Consider the following 13416-nt stretch of genomic DNA (forward strand, 5'->3'; position numbering starts at 1 on the left):
TATGGCTATGTTTAAACTAAACTTTTTGTGCTGATATTTTGCATGGGTTGGGATGTGTTGCTCTTGTAGGTGTTCATGTTAAAGTAAGATTCCTTTCGGTTGTTTCGGCCTCCAGATATTTTGGTGATCCATGCAGGGGGTAACGATTTGGGCTTCCAGTCGCAAAAAGATTTAGTGGACAAGATTAAGAGGGATTTGGGCAGGTTGTGGGAGTTGTTCCCGAATCTCCATATTGTATGGTTTGATATTGAGTCTCGTTCAGTTTGGAGGGCAGTTTTGGGAATCACAAGAAGCTGGAGGCCTCCAGGAAGAAAATTAAAAGAACAGTTAGCAGTTTTGTGAGCAAGTTTGGGGGGTTCTGTATCCGTCATGTTGAATTTGAGGGCGAGACAGAGCGTTGTTTTTTCTTAAAAGATGGGGTCCATCTGAACGAGGTTGGTCTACACCTCTTTAACTTCAACATTAGAGAGGGTGTGTTGCAGGTCTTAGCTTGTGTGGGGTCCGCACATCTGTGACGCACTGTGGCGGGGTGCTTGTTTTATGGACTTAAGTTAAGAAAAGTGTACCTCCCATAAAAAGAGGCAGGAGAGTTATGGGGGGGATGTACCTGGCTGTAAGCCGATGGAAGGTACATCTCTGGGGGGCAAGCACCTCATGTTCTTTCTTCTGGTTATATGTTTGTAAGTTATTGAATTCTATTGAATTTATATGTTATATATTGATTAAATAATTTAATAAATGCGGGCTGCGGCCTTTACACCCACTTCTCTTGTGTGTCGTATTATTTATGGAGCTAAATGTATGCCTTATATGAGGTCACTGTTTTACTAGGAGCTCATTTTGATCAGCTCTTTTTAGATAAGATCACATTTTAAAATAGCATAACATTGTAAAATTATTTCTATATATTTTTAATTATTGTTAAAATGTGCAGTAATCAATGGACTCATATTGCCATTTGTCAGCCATATTTGAACATATTTCATAATAAAGAATTTAGCACATCTACAAATAAATTAATTTCTTTTCCAAGAGCTAACTTGTCTCTAACTGCTCTGCACCAGACACTTGGGGTAGTAGAGAACCTTGTAATATTAAACCCTATTGATTGTAAACATGATAGTGCTACAATTCCTCTGAATCCTTCTACATTGTCTGTGTGGGACATTTTCATTACAAGGTTGATAACGGTTACTAGGGTCGTCTACAGGTTTGAGTAATGTGTTAGAAAGTATCTCCTATTTATCCAACACAAATAATTTCAAATCTTAAAACTCAGTCAAGGAGACCACACAGATAACTAATCAACTTGAATCTTTAAATGGCAGTCTAATTATTACTAGGTGACAACTGGTGTATTCCATATGAATGAAGGTTACACATATTAGAATACATTCTACATAGATATACATATAAACCAGGGACTTTTTAGAGTTCCTTACTAATCTCACTGTTTTTACTAACACACAATCATTTGTAATTAAAGGGACAGTCAACACTAACATTGTTATTATTTAAAAAGATAGATAACGCCTTTACTAGCCATTCCCTATCTTTGCACAACCAACATTGTTATCCTATATTATAAAAGACAAGAGTTTGTCTGAAGCCGTCATGCGCAGTTCAGACAAACTCTTGCCGCTGATCGCACGCGCACCCTTGGCCAGCTGTTGATACTTCGCACGCGCAACCCACTTAGCATGTTTGTTAGCACTTTGACCCCCCTTGCTGCGCACGCACACTCACAAAACTGATTTGAGCCCCCCGCACGCGCACGCGCACGCGAACCTTAGCCGTTGACAAGCCACTTAGCCCCTTGCTGCGCACGCACACTCACAAAACTGATTTGAGCCCCCCGCACTTAGCCGTTGACAACCCACTTAGCATGTTTGTTAGCACTTTGACCCCCCTTGCTGCGCACGCACACTCACAAAACTTTTGAGCCCCCCGCACGCGCACGCGCACGCGAACCTTAGCCGTTGACAACCCACTTAGCCTACTAGCAATGCGCACGCGCACGCGCACGCGAACCCACGCGCACGCAACTAGCCCTAGCCGTTGACAACCCACTTAGCCTACTAGCCTATCACACAATGCGCACGCACACGCGCACGCGAACCCACGCGCACGCAACTAGCCGTTAAAAGCGTCGCGAGCCATAATAGATTGCGCATTTCTATTGCACTGGCACTGAGAAAGGTCATGATTTCAAAGCTCCGCAAAAAAAATCGACATTTAAGCAAAAAACAAAAACCTCTTTACTTTAGTTTAAAAGAATTGGGTCTTGAACCTCTTTACTTTAGTTTAAAAGAATTGGGTCTTGAAATTTTAGTTTAAAAACAAAATTGTTTAAAAAAAAATGCCCTCGGGAAAAAAATTACCTCAGGACTTATGCTGCGCATTTCTTTTGCACTGGCACTGAGATTATTTGAAAGCTCCGCAATTAGCAAAAAAAAAATATCTACATTTAACAAAAAAAAAAAAAAACTCTTTACTTTAAACATTTGCTCTTTAGTTTAAAAATTTTAGGACTTATGTATGTGCTACATAGTACATAGTAAAAAAAAATACCTCACATTTGCTCTTTAGTTTAAAAATTTTAGTTTAAAAAAAAAATTGTTGAAAAAAAAAGGCCCTCAGGAAAAAATTAACCTCAGGACTTATGCTGCGCATTTCTATTGCACTGGCACTGAGAAAGGTCATTATTTGAAAGATCCGCAATTAGCAAAAAAAAAATATCTACATTTAACAAAAAAAAAAAAACCTCTTTACTTTAAACATTTGCTCTTTAGTTTAAAAATTTTAGGACTTATGTATGTGCTACATAGTACATAGTAAAAAAAAATACCTCACATTTGCTCTTTAGTTTAAAAATTTTAGTTTACAAAAAAAAATTGTTGAAAAAAAAATGCCCTCAGGACTTATGTATGTGCTACATAGCACATATTAAAAACAATTAGCTCACGACTTAGGACTTATGTATGTGCTACATAGTACATAGTAACAAAAAAATACCTCAGGACTTATGTATGTGCTACATAGCACATATTAAAAACAATTAGCTCACGACTTAGGACTTATGTATGTGCTACATAGTACATAGTAACAAAAAAATACCTCAGGACTTATGTATGTGCTACATAGCACATATTAAAAACAATTAGCTCACGACTTAGGACTTATGTATGTGCTACATAGTACATAGTAACAAAAAAATACCTCAGGAGTTATGTATGTGCTACATAGCACATATTAAAAACAATTAGCTCACGATTTAGGACTTATGTATGTGCTACATAGTACATAGTAACAAAAAAATACCTCAGGAGTTATGTATGTGCTACATAGCACATAGTACCCAGCACAAAGAGCCCAACACTGTGCGGATATATTAAAGAGCACAACACTGTGCTAACAGCACATAGTAGTTTAAAAAAAAACAAAAAAAAAAAAACCTTAATAGGGTCAAAAAATAAATTTTAGGTTTTAAAAATAAAAAAGGATTAATAGGCTCATAAAAGAGCACAACACTGTGCTAACAGCACATAGAAAAGATATATTTTAGTCATAAGCTCATAAAAGAGCTCAATACTGTGCTGCACAGCACATATAACATAACTATATTACTTTAAAAGAAAAAATAGGCACATAAAAGAGCCCAACACTGTGCTGCACTGCACATATAAAAAGTCTCTATACAAATAAAAAAAAAAAGGAAATAAAGAGTGCCTAATACTACATAAGCAGCATTATAATAAACCCTTTGAAAAAAAAACACATATATACTGCATAAAAAAGGCAATAAAGAGTGCCTAATACTACATAAGCAGCATTATAAGAAACATTTTTTAAAAAACATATATACAGAATAAAAAAGGCAAAAAAAGAGCCTAATACTACATAAGCAGCATTATAATAAACCCTTTGAAAAAAACTCATATATACTGCATAAAAAAGGCAATAAAGAGCGCCTAATACTACATAAGCTGCATTTTAATCAACCTTTTTAAGAAAACATATATATTGCATAAAAAGGCAATAAAGAGTGCCTAATACTAATAAAAACATATATACTGCATAAAAAAAGTGTCTTAAAAAAAGGACATCATACAAAAAAAAGAGTGTTTAAAACAAAGTAAAGAGTGACAAACACGCCTAATGTCTACAACAAAATAAAGAGTGCCTAAGACTGCATGAACAAAAATTAAGACTGCAAAAAACAAAGTTACTAAGAAACCGTAAAAAACATATATACTTAGGCTTACCAGAAGTCCCACTTTTACTGGGATTGTCCCGGTTTGGAGGCGCTGTCCCAGTGTCCCACCCAGTTGTTCATTCTGTCCCAGTAGGGTTGACACCTCCAGGTTTCAAATCATGTGTCCGGGTTTCAGACCACCTGAAACCCAGACACATTATTCAAAATGACTGGACTGTGGCTCTCCAGCATAGTTGGATGCTGGTACTTTGTTACATACAGCCCTGCTTAGCTTAACGTTCGTGTCCTTCAAAGTCTACATTTAGTAATACAGGCTGAGTGAGCAGCGTAGGGTTTTTTTAATTTTGTAGTACTACTTGGTTTATTTTTCTAAGAATTTAACACCCCCCCGACCCCTGGTGACATTGCCGGTAATACACCTTTAGGGGAATCATATGGGTATGACTAGGAAGTACAGACAGGAAGGATTTTTGGCGTGGATCTTGCTTTACTTCATGCAGGATAGCATTTTGGCTATAATCTTCCTGCATTATGGTATAGAGTAGCCTCTTAAACAGCTTTAGCAGGTACGTGTTTCTTTTTTACTTTTATTCAATGTTGTATTTATGCCTTATCAGTATTTGGCTCTGTTCCTTAATTAGACACATAAAACACATATTACACTGCAGATATTAAATTGTGAAATTGATAATTATGAAAGTGATAATTATGCTTGATGTTTGGCATTATTTAGAATCTGAGATTTAGATTAATGATTTATTTGCCATGGCAACGTAATGGTGCCTTTTTCTCTAGGGGGTGGTGTTATGGTCTATTTAAACTGTGTGATTCACTTGTTTGACTGAGGAAGGGTAGAGTATCCACAAAACATTACACACATAAAAGCTACTACTTTAAAAGGACCGGTAACTGCCACGCCCCCTTGATCACGCTCCTGACCACACCCCCACTGGCACCGCACCAGGTGGTCCCAGTTTCATCTCTAAAAATTATGGTAAGCCTATATATACTGCATAAAAAGGCAATCAAGAGTGCCTAATACTACATAAGCAGCATTATAACAAACATTTTTAAGAAAAAATATATACTGTATAAAAAAGGCCATAAAGAGTGCCTAATACTAATAAACCGTAAAAAACATATATACTGCATAAAAAAAAAGTGTATAAAAAAAAGTGCATAAAAAAAAAAAGAGTGTTTAAAACAAAGTAAAGAGTGACAAACACGCCTAATGTCTACAACAAAATAAAGAGTGACTAAGACTGCATGAAAAAAAATTAAGACTGCCAAAAACAAAGCAAAAAGTGTATAAAACTAAGTAAAGAGTACCTAAGACTTTGTTAAACAAAATAAAGATTGTCTAAAAAAAACAAAGTGTGCCTAACATTGCCTAATACAAAATAAAGACTATCTAAAAAAATAAAGACTGCCGATATAACAAAGAGAGTGCCTAAAAAAAAAGGGAAATAAAGAGACTGCCTAAAACAAATAAAGAGACTGCATAAACAGCATAAAAAAGGCAATAAAGAGTGCCTAATACTACATAAGCAGCATAAACACGCCTAATGTCTACAACAAAATAAAGAGTGCCTAAGACTGCATTAAAAAAAAATAACACTGCCAAAAACAAAATAAAAAGTGTATAAAACAAAGTAAAGAGTGCCTAAGACTTTGTTAAACAAAATAAAGATTGTCTAAAAAAATAAAGTGTGCCTAACATTGCCTAATACAAAATAAAGACTGCCGATATAACAAAGAGAGTGCCTAAAACAAATAAAGAGACTGCATAAACAGCATAAAAAAGGCAATAAAGAGTGCCTAATACTACATAAGCAGCATTATAACAAACCTATTTAAAAAAACATATATACAGCATAAAAAAGGCAATAAAGAGTGCCTAATAATAATAAACCTTAAAAAACATATATACTGCATAAAAAAAAGTGACTACAAAAAAGTGCATAAAAAAAAAAAAAGAGTGTTTAAAACAAAGTAAAGAGTGCTGCATAAACATAAAAATAGAAGAATGCCTCCTAAAAGAATTTTAACACAGGAAGATGCAGAAAATGTTAAACGCAGAAGAAAAGAAACTCAACGTATACGACGGACACATATGACTGAACAACAAAGGGTAACTCTACGCAAAAAGGATTCTTCAAAAAAACGGATTTGTAGGGCCAATATGACTGCTCAGGAAAAAGGTCTCCAACTGGACATGCAAAGATCACGTTCTGCTGCACGTAGAAAAAAAAATGAAAATAGTACTAACATCACTATCACTAATCAATATAACAAAAGTTATAACCATTCACTATTTAATGAAGACAATGTCCCGATGCACACATGTGGTCAACTTAATGTTTATTGCAAATTTTGCATGGCGAAGCATTTTCCAGAGGAACAACCAAGCGATAAGCTTTTTAATAAATGCTGCAATAAAGGAAAAATAACATTACCTCATATACAAATTTCACCACTGATCCAACAACTAATGACTGGACAACACACACATTCAAAGAATTTTATGCAAAATATCCGTTCTATAAATAGTGCATTGGCGTTTGCATCAATGGGAGCAAACATTGCACCACCTCCAGGATATGGCCCATACTGTTTTAGAATAAATGGCCAAATTTATCACCGATCTGGTGCTTTGCATCCAGAAAATGATGATCAACGCAAATTTGCACAACTCTACATTTTGAGTCCTGAGGAAGCTGCGGACCAACGAGCAGCACTAAAAGAAAATTCAGGATGTCACATTGAACTTTTGAGGGAGTTAAGTTCATATATGTCTCAGTATAACCCTTTTGCAAAAGCATGTAAAATGCTCTATGAGGTAGAGCAAGAATGCATCCATGAAGCATCTTTAAATGGAGTTCAAAATTCTAAAGTTTCAATGGTAATTCTGCAGGACAGAACATCAGATTACCGAAGATATAACGTACAAAGAGTTAATGAGGTTGCTGTTATTTTCCAAAATTCTGATGGTGAACCTCCTCTTGAACGTGACCTTCTTATTCATTGCCGATCTACAGATCAAACAAAAAAAACTGAAAGAATAAGTGTTTTAGATCCTAATCTTGAACCATTGCTGTATCCTTTGTTGTTTCCATATGGGGACCAAAGTTGGGGTTCCAATATTGCTCTTAACTACAGGCCAACATCAATTAGTGATGTACAAAGAAGAGTAACCACCAATCCAAGGATAAGAGTTAGCCAAATGAAATACTACTCTTACAGAATTTCAATTAGGGATCAATTCAATCCTTTCCTTAGTGCTGGCAAGTTGACGCAGCAGTACTTTGTTGATGCTTATGTCAAGACTGAGGCCAACAGACTCAACTATATCCGTCAAAATCAATCTAATCTTCGCATTGAAAAATATACAGGATTAATGGATTACATTCAAAGTGAGGCTGCTGCACAGGGCCTGATGCCTGGAAAAGCAGTTATTTTGCCATCATCTTTTCAGGGAAGTCCACGAAATATGGCCCAAAACTACCATGATGCTATGGCCATTGTTAGAAAATATGGAAAACCGGATTACTTCATCACCATGACCTGCAACCCTAAATGGCCTGAGATACTTGATAACCTATTAGAAGGTCAAGCAGTGGAGTTCAGACCAGATTTGGTAGCAAGAGTTTTCAATCTCAAATTAAATTCTCTTTTGAATGATATCTTGAACAAACATGTTCTTGGAAGTCCTTGCGCAAAAGTGCATGTAATAGAGTTTCAAAAAAGAGGATTACCACATGCTCATATCCTTTTAATATTGAAAGCCGAAGACAAGCCAAATGATGCTGAAACCATTGACACTTTTATATCAGCTGAAATTCCTGATGAACATATTTATCCAAGACTACATGCTATTGTAATAAAGCATATGATACACGGTCCATGTGGAGAACATAATTTAAATTCTCCATGCATGGTTGATGGTAATTGCAGCAAGAATTTTCCGAAAAATTTTCAAGAAGAAACTTTAATTAATGTTGATGGATATCCGCGATATCGGAGACAAAAAAATGAGACCACTGTAATTGTCAAAGGGAAAAAAATTGACAACTCATGGGTAGTTCCATATAGCCCATACTTCTGCTTGAAATACAACTGCCATATAAATGTAGAGAGTTGTGTTTCTGTTAAAAGTGTTAAATATCTCTTCAAATATGTATATAAAGGTTACGATTGTGAAAATATTTCCATTAAGGAACATAATACACTACAGCATGATGAAATTCAAATTTTTTTGGACACAAGATATGTCAGTGCTCCTGAAGCTGTTTGGAGGTTGTATGGTTTTTTGATGCACCATCAAACACATACAATAATAAGACTTTAAGTTCATCTTCCAGGCGAACAAGATGTATATTTCCATAATGAAAACGTACAATTAGCTGCAGAAAAGGCACAAGACAGGGATACCACTTTGACAGCATACTTTAAGTTGAATGTTGATAATAATGCGGCACGTGAATTTTTTTACTCTGACATTCCTCAACATTTTGTATTTGATGTAAAAACCCGTAAGTGGAATCCAAGACAAAGAGGAGCAGATACAACAATTGGCAGATTGTATAATGTAAATATTTCATCAGATTTGGAGAGATTTTGTTTGAGGTTACTGCTCTTGCACTTAAAAGGAGCAATATCCTTTAAGGACTTACGAACTGTTAATGGACAAGTTTGTCACACATTCAAAGAAGCTGCCCAAAAGCTTTCACTTTTAGATGACGACGCTACATGGGATCTTACACTTAACGAATCAGCATCTCAACAAATGCCTAAACAAATGAGGGAACTGTTTGCTTATTTGTGTATCTTTGTTGTCCCACCTAATGTCCCACAACTCTTTGAAAAATACAAACATGATCTTTATGAAGATTATTCACGTCATGAAGACCACATTGATGATTGCAAAAGTTGCAAAAATTTGGCATTAACAGATATTCAAAATGTTCTCATATTGCATGGTAAACGTTGTGAAGATTTTGGACTACCCAATCCATCAAACTTCATTCCAGAAATGCAATTCAACTATGTTACACAGTTGGAAGCCCAAGTTGGAGCACAACTTCAAGAAGCATTAAACATCGAGCAAAAAGCTGCATTTGACAATGTAATGTCTGCAATTGATAATGAAAATTTACCACACAGATGTTTTTTTATTGATGGACCTGGTGGAAGTGGCAAGACTTATTTATATAAAACATTATTGAGTACTTTACGTGGACGCACAGATGGAGTTCTTCCTGTTGCCTCTACAGGAATAGCAGCTAATCTCCTTGATGGTGGCAGAACTTACCATTCACAGTTTAAGCTTCCAATTCCATTACTGGAAACATCAACATCAAATATGAGAATGACTTCAAAAGATGCAGAGTTCATACGTAATGCTAAATTGCTTATTTGGGATGAGGCCTCAATGACACCCGGTATAGCTCTAAAATGTGTAAATAAGCTCCTTCAGGAAATTATGCAGAACAATAAGCCATTTGGTGGAAAAGTTATACTCCTTGGTGGGGACTTCAGACAAACACTCCCAGTTCTTCCTCATTGCAATAGAACTGCTATTGTGGAAGCTACTATAAAGTTCTATGATCACTGGGATAAATTCAAAATGTTAAAATTGAAGAATAATGTGCGTTCAGTGGATCCAGAATTTAGCAATTGGCTACTAAAATTAGGACAGGGTTCATTAAATAATTCAGAGGGCCTTCCTGAGGATTTAGTTGAGATCCCTTCCAAATTAATATGCCATGATTGTATCATATCTTAAATTTTTGGAAAAAGACTTCTTCCATCTGATCTTCACAGTTTTTCAAAAAAGGCCATTTTGTGTACAAAAAATTGTCATGTTGATCAAATCAATGAGCATGTATTAAATATACTCGATGGTGATGAAAAAATATATCTGAGTTCAGATTCAATTGATGATCAGACAGATGAAGATGCACAAAACTATCCCATAGAGTTTCTAAACGAATTAGCTCCATCAGGAATGCCTCTTCATAAGTTAAAAATAAAATTGGGAAGTATTATTATGTTGCTCAGAAATCTGAACACAAAAAGAGGTCTGTGCAATGGAACAAGATTGATAGTTAAAGATCTTAAGCCAAATCTATTAATTGCAGAAGTACTCACAGGAACAGCTAAAAAACAAATGGTGTTTATTCCAAGAATAGATTTAGCCCCTGCCAACACTGAACTACCATTCATTTTACGAAGGAGACAGTTTCCAATCAAACTTGCATTTGCAATGACCATCAACAAATCACAAGGTCAAACGTTAGACAAAGTAGGAATATTTCTTCCAGAACCAGTATTCAGTCATGGACAACTTTATGTTGCAATGTCTCGAGTTCGTACATCATCTGATGTCAAAATTAAGATACTTCAAAGTTCAAAGCAAGGAAAGATATTACCAAACAGTGATAACATTTTTACAAAAAACATTGTTTTTAAAGAAATATACTTTAAATAAATAAATAAGTTGTGTATTTTTAATTAGTTAGAAGTAATTTTGTATTATTTAGAGCAACAATATTCTTCATGTACAAATTAAACTTTATTTTATTTTAATTTACTATAAATAAAAATATGACTTTATGTCTACTTTAATGTTTATATCTTATGTTATTTTTTTGAATAAAAAAAAAAAAAAAAAATCATTTTGGCCCGTGTACACGGGCTTTAACACTAGTATAAATATACTTTGTAACATTTCAAACTCTAAATTTCTGCCTGTTTCTAAGCCACTACAGACAGGCTCTTATCACATGCTTTTTTATTTGCTTCTCACAACTGGAGACTGCTAGTTTATGTGGGGCATATAGATAACATTGTGCTCACACCCGTGGAGTTGTGAATGACACTGCACTAATTGGCTAAAATGCAAGTCAATAGATAATAAATAAAAAGTCATGTGATCAAGTGGCTGTCAGAAGATATTTAGGTACAAGGTAATCACAGAGATAAAAAGTATATTAATATAACTGAGATAACGGTCAGTCTGCAGAGGCTTAGATACAAGGTAATCACAGAGGTAAAAAGTATATTAATATAACTGAGATAAGGAGCAGTCTGCAGAGGCTTAGATACAAGGTAATCACAGAGGTAAAAAGTGTATTAATATAACTGAGATAAGGGGCAGTCTGCAGAGGCTTAGATACAAGGTAATCACAGAGGTAAAAAGTGTATTAATATAACTGAGATAAGGAGCAGTCTGCAGAGACTTAGATAAAGGGTAATCACAGAGGTAAAAAGTATATTAATATAACTGAGATAAGGAGCAGTCTGCAGAGGCTTAGATACAAGGTAATCACAGAGGTAAAAAGTGTATTAATATAACTGAGATAAGGGGGCAGTCTGCAGAGGCTTAGATACAAGGTAATCACAGAGGTAAAAAGTATATTAATATAACTGAGATAATGGAGATAAGGAGCAGTCTGCAGAGGCTTAGATACAAGGTAATCACAGAGGTAAAAAGTATATTAATATAACTGAGATAAGGAGTAGTCTGCAGAGACTTAGATACAGGGTAATCACAGAGGTAAAAAGTATATTAATATAACTGAGATAATTGAGCAGTCTGCAGAGGGTTAGATACAAGGTAATCACAGGTAAAAAGTATATTAATATAACTGAGATAAGGGGCAGTCTGCAGAGACTTAGATACAGGGTAATCACAGAGGTAAAAAGTATATTAATATAACTGAGATAAGGAGGCAGTCTGCAGATGCTTAGATACAGGGTAATCACAGAGGTAAAAAGTATATTAATATAACTGAGATAAGGGGCAGTCTGCAGAGACTTAGATACAGGGTAATCACAGAGGTACAAAGTATATTAATATAACTGAGATAAGGAGGCAGTCTGCAGATGCTTAGATACAGGATAATCACAGAGGTAAAAAGTATATTAATATAACTGAGATAAGGAGCAGTCTGCATAGGGTTAGATACAAGGTAATCACAGAGGTAAAAAGTATATTAATATAACTGAGATAAGGAGCAGTCTGCAGAGGCTTAGATACAAGGTAATCACAGAGGTAAAAAGTGTATTAATATAACTGAGATAAGGAGCAGTCTGCAGAGACTTAGATACAAGGTAATCACAGAGGTAAAAAGTATATTAATATAACAGTGTTGGTTGTGCAAAACTGGGGAATAGGTAATAAAGGGATTATCTATCTTTTTAAACAATACAAATTTTGGAGTTGACTTTCCCTTTAAGCTGTGTCTTTTACAGATATGAGGCACAGCCATGGGTGCCAGATTTGCCCATTTCTATGCCAATTTTGTTTTTATTTGGTGTGGGTTCTGGCTGCTCACATGTTGTCAGTTGAAAGGTGCAAATGGTTATAAAAGGCCCCTGATTTGTTACTTTGTTCTTCTTTGTTGATGTTCAGGACCTTCCTTTCCTGGTGTGGCCCCTAACCGGTTCCCCGGCCTTGTCTTCTTGCCTGACACCATGGGTATGTGCTTTGGAGTATTCTTCTGGCTCTTTCCTGTACAGATTCATTTCTGACTTTAGCTTAAGACCTGACTACTCTCCTGTCTTCTCATTTGATGTTAAAGCCTGGTTCCTGATTACTTCTACAGCTACAGACCTCAGCTTGTTACTACTTTCAGTCTATCTCCTGCACAGATGAATCCAGCAAATAAGAAAAGTAACACCTTTATTCCTTTACAGTGCTAGAAAAGATCTATTGTTTGCGAGCAGGTTAAACTGGAGAAAACCATTTCCCTTTCAGGAGTATGAATCTCATGCATTGTTGCTAACACAGAGAGGAATTCTACTCACAGAGGTGCTGTTTCTGTAGTGCAGACATCTGACAAGCTGTGCACAGGGTGAGCTCTCACTCATACTTTACGTAAACACATATATACTTACTGGCCACTATGCACTGGTGCAACCCTAAACCCAGACATCTGACAACCTGTGCACAGGGTGAGCTCTCACTCATACTTTACGTAAACACATATATACTTACTGGCCACTATGCACTGGTGCAACCCTAAACCCAGACATAAGGAAAACAAACATTAAATACAGTAGATTTGCATAATAAAAAGACAATGCAATAACACTTACACTGAATTTTTAATAAGATGTATTTTTCTTTTCTGGCAAATTTCAAAATTTCCTTCCATTTGACCCCCCTGTACCATGTGACACATCACACATGCTCA

The 13416-nt window shown here is 35.6% G+C and overlaps 1 protein-coding gene across 1 annotated transcript; it reads left to right on the forward strand.

The window, feature by feature from the left end:
* Positions 1-6242: 6242 nt before the first annotated feature.
* On the forward strand, positions 6243-10688 carry LOC128636759 (uncharacterized; the record flags this gene model as incomplete). Its single annotated transcript, XM_053689740.1, is given in 2 exon segments — positions 6243-9973; positions 10016-10688. Coding segments are annotated over 2 exon segments (4404 nt in total), but the record flags the coding sequence as incomplete, so codon positions are not given.
* Between the last annotated feature and the right edge of the window lie 2728 nt (positions 10689-13416).

This window comes from Bombina bombina, chromosome 7 (assembly GCF_027579735.1).
Source record: "Bombina bombina isolate aBomBom1 chromosome 7, aBomBom1.pri, whole genome shotgun sequence".
NCBI lineage: Eukaryota > Metazoa > Chordata > Amphibia > Anura > Bombinatoridae > Bombina > Bombina bombina.